Source organism: Spermophilus citellus (genome assembly GCF_964194105.1).
Source record: "Spermophilus citellus genome assembly, chromosome: 2".
Classification (NCBI taxonomy): Eukaryota; Metazoa; Chordata; class Mammalia; order Rodentia; family Sciuridae; genus Spermophilus; species Spermophilus citellus.
The window spans coordinates 210,655,094-210,668,616 of record NC_138183.1 but is presented as its reverse complement, the minus strand read 5'-3'; the positions used below and the strand labels follow the sequence as shown (position 1 = coordinate 210,668,616).

The following is a 13,523-nucleotide window of genomic DNA, read 5'->3' as shown; positions in this document are numbered from 1 at the left end:
TTCCAGCAGCTCAGGAGGCTGAGGCAGGAGGATCACGAGCTCAAATCCAGTCTCAGCAAAAGCAAGGCACTAAGCAACTCAGTGAGACCCTGTCTCTAAATAAAATACAAAATAGGGCTGGGATTATGGCTCAGTGGTTGAGTACCCCTGAGTTCAATCCCCAGGACTCCCCCAGCAAAAAAAAAAAAAAAAAAAGAGAGAGACAATAAAAGGAGAGGGTAACCTACAGCATAGAGACTGCACAGCCTTGAAGAAAGGACAGTGTGGTGCTCACAAGGCTGGAGTTTTTAAGGAAATTGAGTCCTTTGTTCTTGCCTTGATTTCTCTGTCAATTTATGATTGGTTTATTACCCTTTGGATAGTCCCCAGCAATTTCCTTTGTGAGGGCCTGGATATTCTTATTGACAATGTGGTTGTGACATATGTGGTTGCAAGATATAATAATGACACTTACCTTAAAACCATAGTGCCTCTTGAGGGGTTATACTTAGCTGTAACTGGGGGTCTTGATGTACCGGACCCCACTTTTCTGAAACACCATATATAGATAGGAACTTCACAGAGAGTACTTTGAGAAACAATGGTCTCAACGACTGCAGATTAAAATGGCCTGGATTCTTAAAAAAATGGCAGTGACAGACTAAGGAGCTAGTCCAAATTAAAGGAAATTAAAGAGACTTGACAACTAAATGTAAAACATGGTCTTTGATTAAATCCTGGATCATGAAAAAAAATCACTATACAGGACAGTGTTGAGACAGTTAGTGAAATTCAAATATGGCTCTTATGTTAGATTCATAGTATTGTAACAATGTTAAATATCCTGAATTTAATAATTATGTGATTATTATAAAAGAATGTCCTTGTTCATAAGAAATAAATGTTCACTCACATACTTAGGATAAAGGATCAGAATGTCTTCAACTTAGTTCTGAAATGTTTCAACATAGAGAAGAATTTTACTCAGAGAGTGTATGAGAACAGGACATACTAGAACTCATTATAATATTATTGCAACTTTTTTGGATAGGCTTGGACTTTTCATCCTTCACACTAATAAACACATACCCAACTAAATGCAATGTGTGATCCCAGATTGTTATATTTTTTTAAAATTAATAAAGCATGTTTTATTTAGTAAAACCTCATGAGTGTGAATGTGGGCCAGACATAGGCAAAGTGTGCAGGATTGGAGGTGTGGGTGGAGAGTTTATGGCACTGCTGGGACCTGACTCAGGGAGGAGATGTGGTAATGATAGAGGAGCCAGTGGTCAGAAGATAGGGTGGACAGTCCTTTGGTAATGTATCATGAAACTTTCTGAGGATGAGGAGAGAAGCCTGACCAGGAAGGGGTATAGCTATCCCTGCAAGTCTAAGGAAACTCAAGCACTCAGCAGCGGCAGGACTCTTGCAGACCATCTGTGGTCACAAAGGCCAGAGCAGCAAGCAGCCTCTACATTGATTCCAGAGCTGCAGGTTGGCTCTCAAAATGGGTATGCTAACAGTGAAAAAAGATCTAAACACTCAAGCATCATCTCTTTGGATTCATCATTCAAAGATGAGAAATGTTAACAGCAGAGCCCAGGTAAAAGTCTAGATCATTTTCATTTCAGTTATCAAACAGATTTTAAAAGATACCTCCTCCTCTCCCATAAAAACAGCAAAAAGTACTGGGCATGGGGGTACACACCTGTAATCCCAGAGGCTGAGACAAGAGGATCACTGAATTCAAAGGCACTCTCGGCAACATAGTGAGGTCCTAAGCAACTTAGAGAGACCCTGTCTCAAAATAAAATATGAAAAAAGGGGATGTTGGGCTAGGGTTGTCGCTCAATGGTAGAGTGCTTGCCCAGCATGTGTGAAACACTGGGTTTGATCCTCAGCACCACATATTAATACATAGAATAAAGGTATGATGTCCATCTACAAATACATACACACACACATATATAAAGGGGATGTTAAGTGCCCCTGGGTTCAAGTCCTGGTACCAAAAAGAAAAATTTAAAAAAAAAACAGAACCCCAAAGTTGTCAGACATCACCATCTCTTGATGGGTCCAGTTCCGGGACCAAGTCTCCCTAGCCAATGGAACCCTCATTCCACCCCCAACATCAGATATAATTTTTGGTGAGGTACTCAGAGGGTTCCCCGGAGGGATAATACAGGAGAGATGCTAAATAGCCAGCTAGGTAGTTGTTGGAACCCTGGGACTCTCTAGAAGGGTAAGTACAGCACAGCAATCCTCTATACAGCAGCAGAGGTCCCCAGCTCTCACTTTTGGGCCTTGGTCACCAGGGGGCTGTATAAATCCTAGAAAATGGATCAAGACCCCAGAGATGACAAATTTGATCCCAAAGATGAGCACCAGGTGGGTCTTGAAGTCCTTGTCTAAACAGGTAGTGCACTTGGTCCTAGCCAGGAAAACCAGCAGGCAGAGTAGGGTCATAAGGATAGTGATAACAGAGGGGTGCACATTACAAATGGCACACCTTGCACTGTATCCAGTACTTTGACTCTGTCAGACATACACAGCCGTGCTCATACCACCTTGGCCTCCACAATGTGGTTGCCAGTAAATGTAGTCACTTTCCACATGGGCAGGACTTAAGAAACCAGGGCCTTCACCCCACCCAGCAAAGTTAGGATAATTCCTAGGATTTGCAGACCAGTAGAGGCCAATACAAGGTTGAAGAGGTTACAATGAGGACCAGAGAGATCCAGAGGCCAGGTGTGGGGTTGGGGATGGAGACAAGGTTTTACAAGAGGCAATGATATTACTGGACAACTTTGCCTGAGGACAGACCCAAACCGCTATCTGGTAGGCAGCAGGCCCAGGCATCCCAGCCTGAGGTGGAGATGGGGAGTGCTGAGGCAGGGCTGTAGGGACCCTAAATGACTGACTTCCCAGCCACCACTTATTAGCCTTGTGACTAGGGAACTTACCCAACTTTCCTGAGCCTCCATTTCCTACTTTGACAAATGGATATAACAAGCCTACATTATTTTAGTCTAAATGTCCTAAGATACAAATTAAAGGACACATTATTTTTACGTTACTGTTACACCCCCCTGGGTCCTTAAGAAAGCAGAAATTAACACTGTAAGGGTTGTTTCATATCTGATTCTCTCTACTCCACATCCTCTGGATTTGAGCACCCAGAAGGCCAGGTGAGTGGGAGCAGGGGTGGCTAGAGGCTCTCGCTGTGAGACCCAGAGGCATCTTCTTATTTTTTGTGGTGCTGGGGACTGAACCAAGGGGCTCCCTCATCTCAGGCAAGTGCTCTAACACTGAGCTACATCCCCAGCAACACATTTTTTCAATGTTGTCAATTTTTTTCCCTCAGAAAATTACAACAAATACTACATATTTTCTTGATTTAACACTTAATATAATTTAAAAATAACTTATATAAATGATAACTAGAATAATACTTTCTAATAAATACTGCAGTGGAATAATTTTTACAATATATTCATAAAATGAATTCAAACATAACAAAAATTGTATAAAATCGTCTGATTCTGTATCACATTAAAATCCAATTGTTGATTTAAAATATTAAAAAGTTAAAATGTCTAAATAAGCCAAGAAGAATTATATCTAATCTTCAAGGTAGTAGAATTTTTTTTCAAAATTTAAAATTAACAGTCACATTTATAAAATGTGTGTGTGTATGTGTGTGTGTGTGTGTATAATTTCTTGGGTACTGGGGATGTAACCCAGAGGCACTTTACAACTGAGCTACATCCCCAGCCTTTTTTATTTTGAAACAAGGTCTCACTAAATTGCTGAGGGCCTGGTTAAGTTTGTGACGCTGGCCTTGAACTTGGAATCTCCATTCTCAGCCTCTTGAGTCACTGGGATTACAAGCATGTGCCACCACACCCAGCAAAAGGTTATATTTTTAATTCAACGTTTAAATTGAAAAAACTTACAAAATTCTTCCCTAAATTAGTAATAACAAAAGGGGCTGAGGTTGTAGCTCAGTAGTAGAGCACTTGCCTGGCATGTGTGAAGCACTGGGTTCAATCCTCAGTACCACATAAAAAATAAATAAAATAAAGGCATTGTGTTCATCTGCAACCAAAAAAAAAAAAAAAAGAATTTATACACACACACACACACTCAACACAAACACACACACACACACACACACACACACACATATTAAAAAGATATTTAAAAGCCTGACTTTAAAATGGGATGTATAAATCATCTTATTAAATGGGTGTTAAAGCATAATATTGGAAAAATATGCATTATACAGCACTAGTTTTTCCATCATTAAAATGAAAAGCAATAATGAAAAAAATCATTTTTCCTGTTTTAATTTCGAAAGACAATGTATGGTCTTCTATTCAAACTTATTTTAGGTATAAGCTTTCACATAAATACACATATTCCATCCAAAAAATGATCTTTAATCAGAAGCTATACAAGTTGGTACATAGCATTTACTGGACAGAAGCTATTTTTAGAGTTACAAGGGCTTATGACTTTTATGTGTACTAAAAGATCTTGGTTTCAGAAGACCCGCCTTCACTCAAGAGGGGCTCCTTCTTCACCTTCAGCCTCCAGGTTTTTCAATTCTTAGGCTGTGAACTGGGAGGAGAGGCGCAGATAAAACTATGTCACCACAGAAGAATGAAACAGTAGCTCTGGGTATTAACTGACTTCAAGTTGTTGCCCTTAGAATAACATATTTAGCCTTTTTTACCTTTTATATAAATCTTTCAAAAAATCAATTTGTTTTAAACAAAGTTACCATATCTTAATTAGTAATAAAACAGACTCCCTTAGATAAAAGATGAATGGCTTGGAATTGTGAGGAGAATTTATCTGAAAGCCCTGGTGATAAGTCCCATGAAGCTTACTATGAAATTTTAAGTCTGAAAATGGTGCTATAATATCCTGTATCTCTTAAAACTTTCTCCAATAATAAGGAAGTACATGAGAAATGCAAGAGTGGAAAAGTTAACACAAAACTGGGAAAATAAGCCAGGAGTGGTGGTGCAGGCATATAATGCCACCTTCTAGGGAGGCTAAGGCTAAAGGATCTTGAGTTCAAGACCAGTTTGGGCAACATAGTAAGACTCTGTCTCAAAAAAAAAGGGGGGGGGGAGGGTGGCGGTGTGAAAATGGGAGAGTGCCTAGGAAGAAAAAGAACATGATTGAAACTTGGGTCATCAAATGTAATGAAGAAACAACACACTATGCTTATGGTGTCCATGTACAAATATGTAATAATGAATCTGAATCCCATCATTATGAATAACATAACTCACCAATAAAAATATGGAAAAAAGAAAATGAAAAAAACACACTATGCTACTTCTTTTCTAATCAGAGATTGCCTAATTCATGTCCTGGTTTTTCTGTACCAAAAAACATTTTTCTTTATTAATGATATTACAGAGAACATTTGGTGGGGTATAAAAATTACAGTAGATGGGCTTTTGCTTATTTTTAAAACTATTATTAAAAAGAGTACAAAAAAAAAAGAATTGAGCAAGGGACATCCATCACAGTCTGTTACATATCTATCCATAGCTGGCTCACTCTGTCAAGGAGGAGTGAGGAGTAGAAGATGCATGCAATGAATTAGAGATTCTCTTGCAGGGTGAGAAGTGTTCTCCAATGGGCAGAACCCACTTAGAAAGAACTGCCTGTTTGCCTAGCCAGCTCAAAAAAGCTGACCTATCTACAGAGGTGCTTTTCTTTCTCCCCAAATCAGCTTTGAATCTCAATGAAACATACAACGAGTCTCAAAGAGAATAAAAACACACAAACACCAAGAGAAATAAGAAATGCACAAAGGATTACAGCTGAGATTTAGTCAAAGAAATAAAGTAAAACAAACTTGTAAAATATACTATTAAATGCTACAGAACAAGAAGAAATCACTACACAAAGTTGGTAAAGGTTTTAAATGATCGTGTTTGGCAAAATGCTTCAATACTACCATTAAAATGTGTAAAACATTAAAGGACATGATAAATATGTTTTAAAAATGAAATAATCCATACATTACCGCTTGAATAAGAAAATATTTAGAAAGCAACACCACCAAGAACAGAAAGGGTAAGAAGTAAAGCAAACTCAAGTCATTGTAACAATTGAAGAGTCATAGTGAACAGCAATATAGATACAGCGATATGATAGAAAATCAGTATATCCGGGTTGTATGTTTCATATCCCATACATAGGGATTCTCTAAGTGAGGGCAGGAACTTAATATAATGGCACATACTTTGGCATCACTAAAACTGAACATTTAAAATGGACTAGAAAAAACATAACATGTTAACTACAATGCTTCATGGGAGATGGCAAAGAAAACTAGATGAATTTTTTTCTCTCATTTTTAAATCATTTGGACAGGTTATAACTTTGAAATCATGTAGAAAATAAATTTGTTACTTATTTTAAAATTCCATTGAGTAGCAAAATCTTAAGAATTGGAAAATAAATATTTTAACACTTTAATTTTGAGTATATATATTCATAAACCTGGAAAGGCCAGACAAATATACATAGTACTAAAGATAAAATAAAATTAGATAAGCAAATTTGCACAGCAAAAGTCAAACCCATTGTGTACAAGAGATTATAACAAAACAAAACTTGTTTACAGAGGCATGCAGAGCTTGGAGGGCAACCAAATGGGTGATTATGTAGGGAGAAGTATCCAGTCAAGAGCTAGCTGACAACCAAGCTGAGGCATTCATCCTCCTTGGGCACATGACTGACATCAATTAAAATGTTTACTAAGAGCTCTGTGAAAATTATAAATACCTTTAAACATGAAGTGCAGTTTTCTTCTATGTAGTTCTCTGGGAAATATTTGAATAACCCTTAAATTCCTACAATTAAATCAAAAGCTTCATTGGTTTTGTTTTGCTATTTCATTAAACAGGTTGGCAGGTCTTGAACTGTAAATCCAGATTTTTCAATCTGGTCTTTGCCATTTGCTATTGCTGCTTGTTCTGGCTCAGTACTTGGATTCCCTAAGCAATGTTTATGAATTCATAGATAATCACTCATTTAAAAAATAAAATTAAGGGACTGGGGCTGTGGTTCAGCAGTGGTATACTTGCCTAACATGTGTGAGGCACTGGGTTCGATTCTCAGCACCACATATAAATAAAAAAAAAAAGTCTATCAACAATTAAAAATTTAAAAAATAATAATAATTTAAAAAGTGGGTAAGGAAAGATTTGGATTCTATTAATAATATTTTGTATTCTAAAAAAGAAAAGCAAAAATAGGATCTAATTGTCTTCAAATACCACATCTCAGAAAGTAGGTTCTCATTGCTGTCTCGATTATATCATCCACAAGGAAGGAAAAAGCAAACTTTGCATTTTAATACCTCAGTTACCAATTTCAACAAAATCTGTGAATTTAAAAAGTATTTAGTTGAGGCACCAGTGGTTAAAGAGTGAAGGTAGACTTCTTCAGCAGTTTCTTCAGAGGATAAAATTCTTGCATGAACATGATGAATTTCATCATCTAATTCTGGTTCTTTTTAAATTTCTTCTTGATTGTACCTCACAGCTATAAGATAAAGATTAAAATTTATGTACTAACCAAACCAGGCTTCTCAAAAATTTGCCCTAAAAAAAAAAAAAACGGATTTCTTAAAGTCACATTATCATAAAATACTAACACTCTCTTATATGTGAAAAAAGATTTGCACTTAGACTTATGGAAATATAAATCTGTTCATTATCATAAAAATAATGCTGTTGTAAGCAAATCTTGGTTAAAAAATATATGGCCATGTCTCAAAGGAACTTATTTTAACCACTGCTTTTTAAAAAATTTTTTAATTTGTTCTTTTTAGATATACATGACAGTAAAGTATATTTTGGCATATTATATATACATAGAGTTTAACAAATTCTAATTAGGATCTATTCTTATGGTTGTACATGATGCAGAGTTACCCTGGTCGTGTGTTCAAATATAAGGACAGGAAATTTATTATGTTCCAGTTAATTCTACTGTCTTTCCTATTCCCCTCTCCACTCCCTTCCCTTTGTTTGCCTTTGCCTAATCCAATGGACTTCTATTCTTCCCTTCCCTATTTTCCCTTGTTGTGGATTAGTGTCCACATATCAGAAAGAACATTTGGCCTTTCTTTTTTGGGTCTGGCTTATTTCACTTAGAAAGAATTAAAGTTTTTACGTGGGGATGTGGCTCAGTGATAGAGTATTTGCCAAGCATGCATAAGGCCCTGGGTTCCATCCCCAACACTAAAAACGAATAAATAAGTCTAAGGAATAACGATCTTTTTTAAAATCAAATTTTTCTTTTTTTTTTTGGGGGGGGGGAGGAGGGGAACTATAGATTGAACCCAGAGGCACTTTACCATTAAGCTATATCCCCCATCCTTTTTTTGTTTTGAAATAGGGTCTCACTGAATTGCTGAGGATGGCCTTGAACTTGTGATCCTCCTGCCCCAACCTCCCAAATCGCTGGGATTAAAGGTATGCTTCAACTGCACCCAGCTCTTTTCTTTCTTGAGATGGAGTCTTGGTATGTTGCCCGATCTGGCTTCAAACTCCTAGACTCAAAAAATCCTCCTACCTCACTTTCTCTTCCAAATGACTGGAACAGGTAGAGCCACTGCACCTGTCTAAAATCAAATTTAATAATATATACCTAAGGGTACTATAAAATTTATGTTTCAGGAAAATTCATACATAAAACTCAAAATTACTAATACATACCACTTAGTTAGCTAAGCCAAAGCTATTTAACATCTAAAGAAACAAATACAATGTCATACATTAAATTTAGCCCCAATACTTTTTTTCTCCAATATTTTCTATTAACTATAAAGAATAATATTTGCAATTTTCTCAGAAGTAACATTCAGTCATAAATGCCCAGCACTGGAATTACTTAAGTCCATAAGTAATTTTAGGTTTCACAATTCTTTTTTGAATAATATAAATTATAATAATTTGCTGGAAACCGTGAGATGTTGTTACCAGAGGCTGAAAGTCAACTGTAGAGTGACCCTGGGTCTTTGGGTATAATACCTATGATTAGGAAAATTGGCCTGGCACAGAAACAAGTACAACAAGGCAGGGATGGTAATTAGAGAAAATTTATTGCAAGGTGAGGTAAAGGAAAGAGAAAGTGAGATACCCTAGAAAGAGGGGTGGGCAGACTGGCTAGGGACAGAAATGCACAGCAATGGTTATGCTGCAGGCTTTTGTTAGGATATGGTGCAGTGGTGTGAAACCTTGGAGTGGCAGTAAGCACACTTCTTTAGGCTGGTTCCTTGTTCAGCTGCTGCCCATTAGGGGGAAGTCATATGCTGCACTATGTAAAAATTGAGGGCAAAGGCCTATGTACTGGAGTACCTCTCTCTGGCCTAGCACCATGGGTGAAGTTTTTATAAAGGTCAGCTGATTCTTGGAACAGCTTGCAGGTGCATGCCCAATCCTAGGAACATGATGTGTGCTCATTAATCTACGGAGGAGTGTGACATGTCCTTTTGTGGAATATGGGGAAAGGGCATAGTCAATGGTACTATTCAGTGACTCTGAGTAGTCTTCCCATCTTCCTTAGATGGATTTCTTCTATAGCCCCCTCACACAAAAGGGGTGGAACAGGTATGAATTATGTCCTTATGGCATCACATGACGGCTATTAAGTCCTCTGGGTCAATCGTCAGTCAGGAGTCTTTTTACAGATGTCCCCTCTTGTTTCTCTTATTCCTCCTGCTCATCATTAGCTAACTACCTATGCTAATGATATGTCTACATTAATATCCATTCATTATTCTCATGTCAAAAAATCATCAAAAGAAAGTTCTCTTTCAATTACTTTCCACTTTAACCCCAGTTCACCATCTAAAGAAGTTTACCAAGATAATACCAATCCTATCACTAGTCACAGAAGTCATCTATAAAAGATTACTTCAAACCGTCTTTCTACATTGCCCACAATTTAAACAATAGAGATAGAAATCCTGCTCCATCTTTAAAGAAACAGAGGCTATTACTATATTGAGTAGTTTCTGTATGTATGTGTGCTTATAAGCAGTATATAAAGAACTTTTCTAAATTGCTATATTTAATTTTAAGATTGATGATTTAAGGGGAAGAAAGTCTATGGTATGTTTCAAGCAGAATGAATGATTATTTTAAAATCCTTAAAATGAGGACTAATAATTTTTAAAAATGATTAATGTTAACAGAAACAATGTAAAAATCATAAGGCTCTAGAGTGGATTGGCTCAACCTGCTTTTAACATGCATTCTCGTAACACAGAGGTAGGAAAGTCAAACACTGTTAATTCCCAGACTCCCTTATAGTGAGGGTTCCAGATACAATTGGTACAATCAATCAGGAGCACTCACTTGAGGTTTTCCTCTGAACAGAGTTACATGGAGAGAGAAGCAGAACAGGAGGTATCCGTTTTCCTGGCACAGAGCATGGCAGAGGTCGTGTGGTTCTGGAGCTGGCAACTATTCACAATGTTCTAACCCAGCAAGTGGCTTCCTGATCTGGCAAGCAGCTTCTTGACTGTTCCAAAGGCAGCAGCTCCTTTGAAGGTACACTCTTGTGACGTAGTTTCTAGAAGTCCAGCCTAGGTTTGTATCTTCAGAAGATATCTTAGAATCTCCCAAAGATTCTGTGAGCTATCTACACTCCTTAATCAATACCCTCTGTTTAAAGATACAGAATAATCTTCTGAAGGAAGATCCCACTAACTACAACCAAGAATCTTGACAAAGACAGGATTTGGTATTAAAAATTTGGTAGTAAAAATTAAAAGTAAAGTGCAGCAAGTAAAAGCACCTTAAATATGGGGTTGGCACTGAGTTCATAGCTCAGTTGATTTGATCCCCAGCACCAAAAAAAAAAAAAAAAAAAAAAAGTCAGAAGGTGGGGAATGGAATAGTTGAGGAATTAGGACTTTGGACAATGAGACGACCTGCCAACCAAGGTTAAGGTATCTGACAAAGTAGTGGTAGGACTTCAGAAGGCTATCATGTGCTGACTGCTTCTTGCCAAGCATACAAGATAAATGCAACTCAGGCTAAGATTCACAAGTCTGCAGATACAAGGCAAGACAGCTTTGCTGCGGGAACTTCTCTCTACCTACAATATCAATTGAGAAAGCCCCAAATCTATGTCTCTTTGAATTGAAAAAGTCAACTACTACTGCACTCCAACTGAAACCGTTATATCAGTAAAGGCTCTGAGGAAGCTGCTAACCTTTTTCAAGAACCTTCTCTTAAGAATTTTCTGCCAGCCAGGTATGTGCCTATAATCCCAGCTATTCAGGAGGCTGAGGCAAAAGGATCATAAGTTTGAGTCCTGCCAGTGCAACCTACGGAGACCTTATGTCAAAATCAAAAATAAAAAGGGCCAAGGGTTAATTCAGTGGTAGAGTGTCCTTGGATTCAATCCCCAAGACTGAGAAAAAAAAAAATTTTTCTGCCTAGTAATAGAAGCTATTCTCAGAGAAAAGATCAAATTAAGACTGCTGCCATCCCATCCAAGACTATAGTCTGAAAGGGTCTCAAGTAGGTATCATTTGTTTAAGACCGAAGGGATGGAAAGAGCACAGAGGCCAGCAAGTAAATAAAGAGGTTCTTTCTTAAAAAACGTCTTTTAACTAAGTTAAAAATGTCTTTGATTGGGGTTACTCATGGAAATAACTGAAGGGGGGGAAAAACCCAGAAACTTCTTAAGTTTGGGGAGAACTATTTGGCCAAAAAGTCAAAATAACAAATAACAACCAAACCTAGCTTGCAACAGCCTGTAGCTATTAACTATCTAAAACGATCCTGGCACCTCCAAGCCCATAATAGTAGGAAGTGAATTTCTAAGACCTTCCAGTTTCCAATTCCCATGCAGACATGTCCCTGAAAACTAATGGTCAATAAAAGCCTCCTATAGGGTAAAGCCAAGGACTTGAGGACATTAAAAAAGGGACTTCCTCTCAGAAAAGTGAACTGGGGTTACCTGAAGGGCAAAATAAGGAATATATCCATGATCACAGCAGACATTACTATTTTTGCCAAGCAGTACTTTTTAATTGCTAGGGATCAGTGTCCATTATATTTCCAATTCTTTCTTTTTCTAGAAGCTAGTTTGCTTGTTTGTTTGTTTTGCTATTTCCCTACACCTATGCATTATGTATGTGGTGCTTTGGGGGCAGTAAACTTGCCCTTCAGTTAGTAGGTGGTCATAACTCAAGGAGCCATAACCTAACCTGAAGAAAGGGAAAACACCCAGCTATGATGGTCTTAGAACCAATATGTAATGATGGAGTAGATTTCTTGTGGTTTCTCTTTGGGATGGGAGGAGTGTTTTCTGTCTCAGAAAATGAATATATAGAGAGACTTCAGTAGCTAGACTGATTCAGGTTAAAACTATAAGTTGTCTACCAAACACTTCCTCCTTCCTTCTTCTTAGTAAAACCCTAACTTTTAGATAATCACATTACTGTGTGGACTTTTCAGCCTCCCCAGCTAGGTTTGGCTACATGACTTAGTTCTAGCCAATGAGATGTAAATTTAAGTGCTGCTGGTTGTAGAAAATTGCCTCAAGCTGATTCAACTGAGGAAAGTCTTTCCTTGCCCTTCCCCACAGACACCAACAGCAATCTCAGTGAAGGCCGAGGTAGCTTGAGGATAAAAATCACACACTGAGGAAGACAGGAACTTCAGAGCCACCTACTTCTAGATTTCTTCTATGTAAGGGGTGGGAAATTCTATTTAGTTTAAAACACTATAATCTTTGGTTTTTCTGTTATAAGTAACAGAACCTAATCTTAAATGATAAAGTATACAGAAAAAATACAAATGAAAACTAACTTGAATTCGTAGAAAAAGCTATTCATTTTAAGAATTTCCAGCAGTTTTTGCTAAAAATAGGCAAAAGTTATCAGGAAACTCTGGAGAATAGTATGGTCTTTTCAGAATAATTTATAATATCAAAAAGACATTTATTTAAAGAAGGGATAATAAGCACCCATAAAAGAATATCTATCTTTATGAGTAAGTGAGAGCTATTTATTTTCAAAGCAGTAGGCAGACCTTTCTCACTTAATAATAGTTTCATTAAATTCTGGCATGAGGCCACTTAAAAACTAAAGGAGAACAAGGGGAAGACAAGGGAGGTATGATGAATGTGTTTTCTTCCTAGTTATGGTAGATTTATTCTTAAATGTCTGTGTTCAAAAACATGTGTTCCTGTTTTAAAGATATCTTCCTTTATTCTGAATATGCTTTAAAATATTTATTGAGCGGAGAACAAGGAAAGGAGGTAAAAAGATGAAACAGATGTTAACAGGTTTCTTCCAAGTTCTGGTGGACTTCGGAACTTTAAATGTCTGTTCAAAAGAAATATGCTCTCATTTTAAACATATCTTCCTTTATTCTGAATATTCTTTTACTTACAGATTTAACAAGTCTTTTTAAAAATATGTTTAGTGAATCATAGATTACAATTTAAAAACACATACTTTGGTAAGATCAATATAATTG

General features: G+C 37.2%; 1 protein-coding gene across 3 annotated transcripts in view; it reads right to left on the bottom strand.

Moving 5' to 3' along the window:
- Positions 1–4,195: 4,195 nt before the first annotated feature.
- The window catches only part of NUCB2 (nucleobindin 2), a 48,372-nt gene continuing 39,044 nt past the window's right edge, over positions 4,196–13,523 (bottom strand). Inside the window, exons 13-14 of one of the 3 annotated variants that reach the window (XR_014018540.1) lie at positions 10,383–13,369; positions 4,196–7,560 (exon numbers count right to left, since the gene is read on the bottom strand). Coding sequence is in view for 2 of the 3 variants with exons in the window: in XM_081264559.1 (XP_081120685.1) it covers positions 7,532–7,560 (29 nt within the window). In the remaining variant the exon portion in view is untranslated. Of the gene's footprint in view, positions 7,561–7,595; positions 13,370–13,523 lie in introns of those variants that run through there. The other 2 variants (XM_081264559.1, XM_081264560.1) reach the window with 2 other exon arrangements.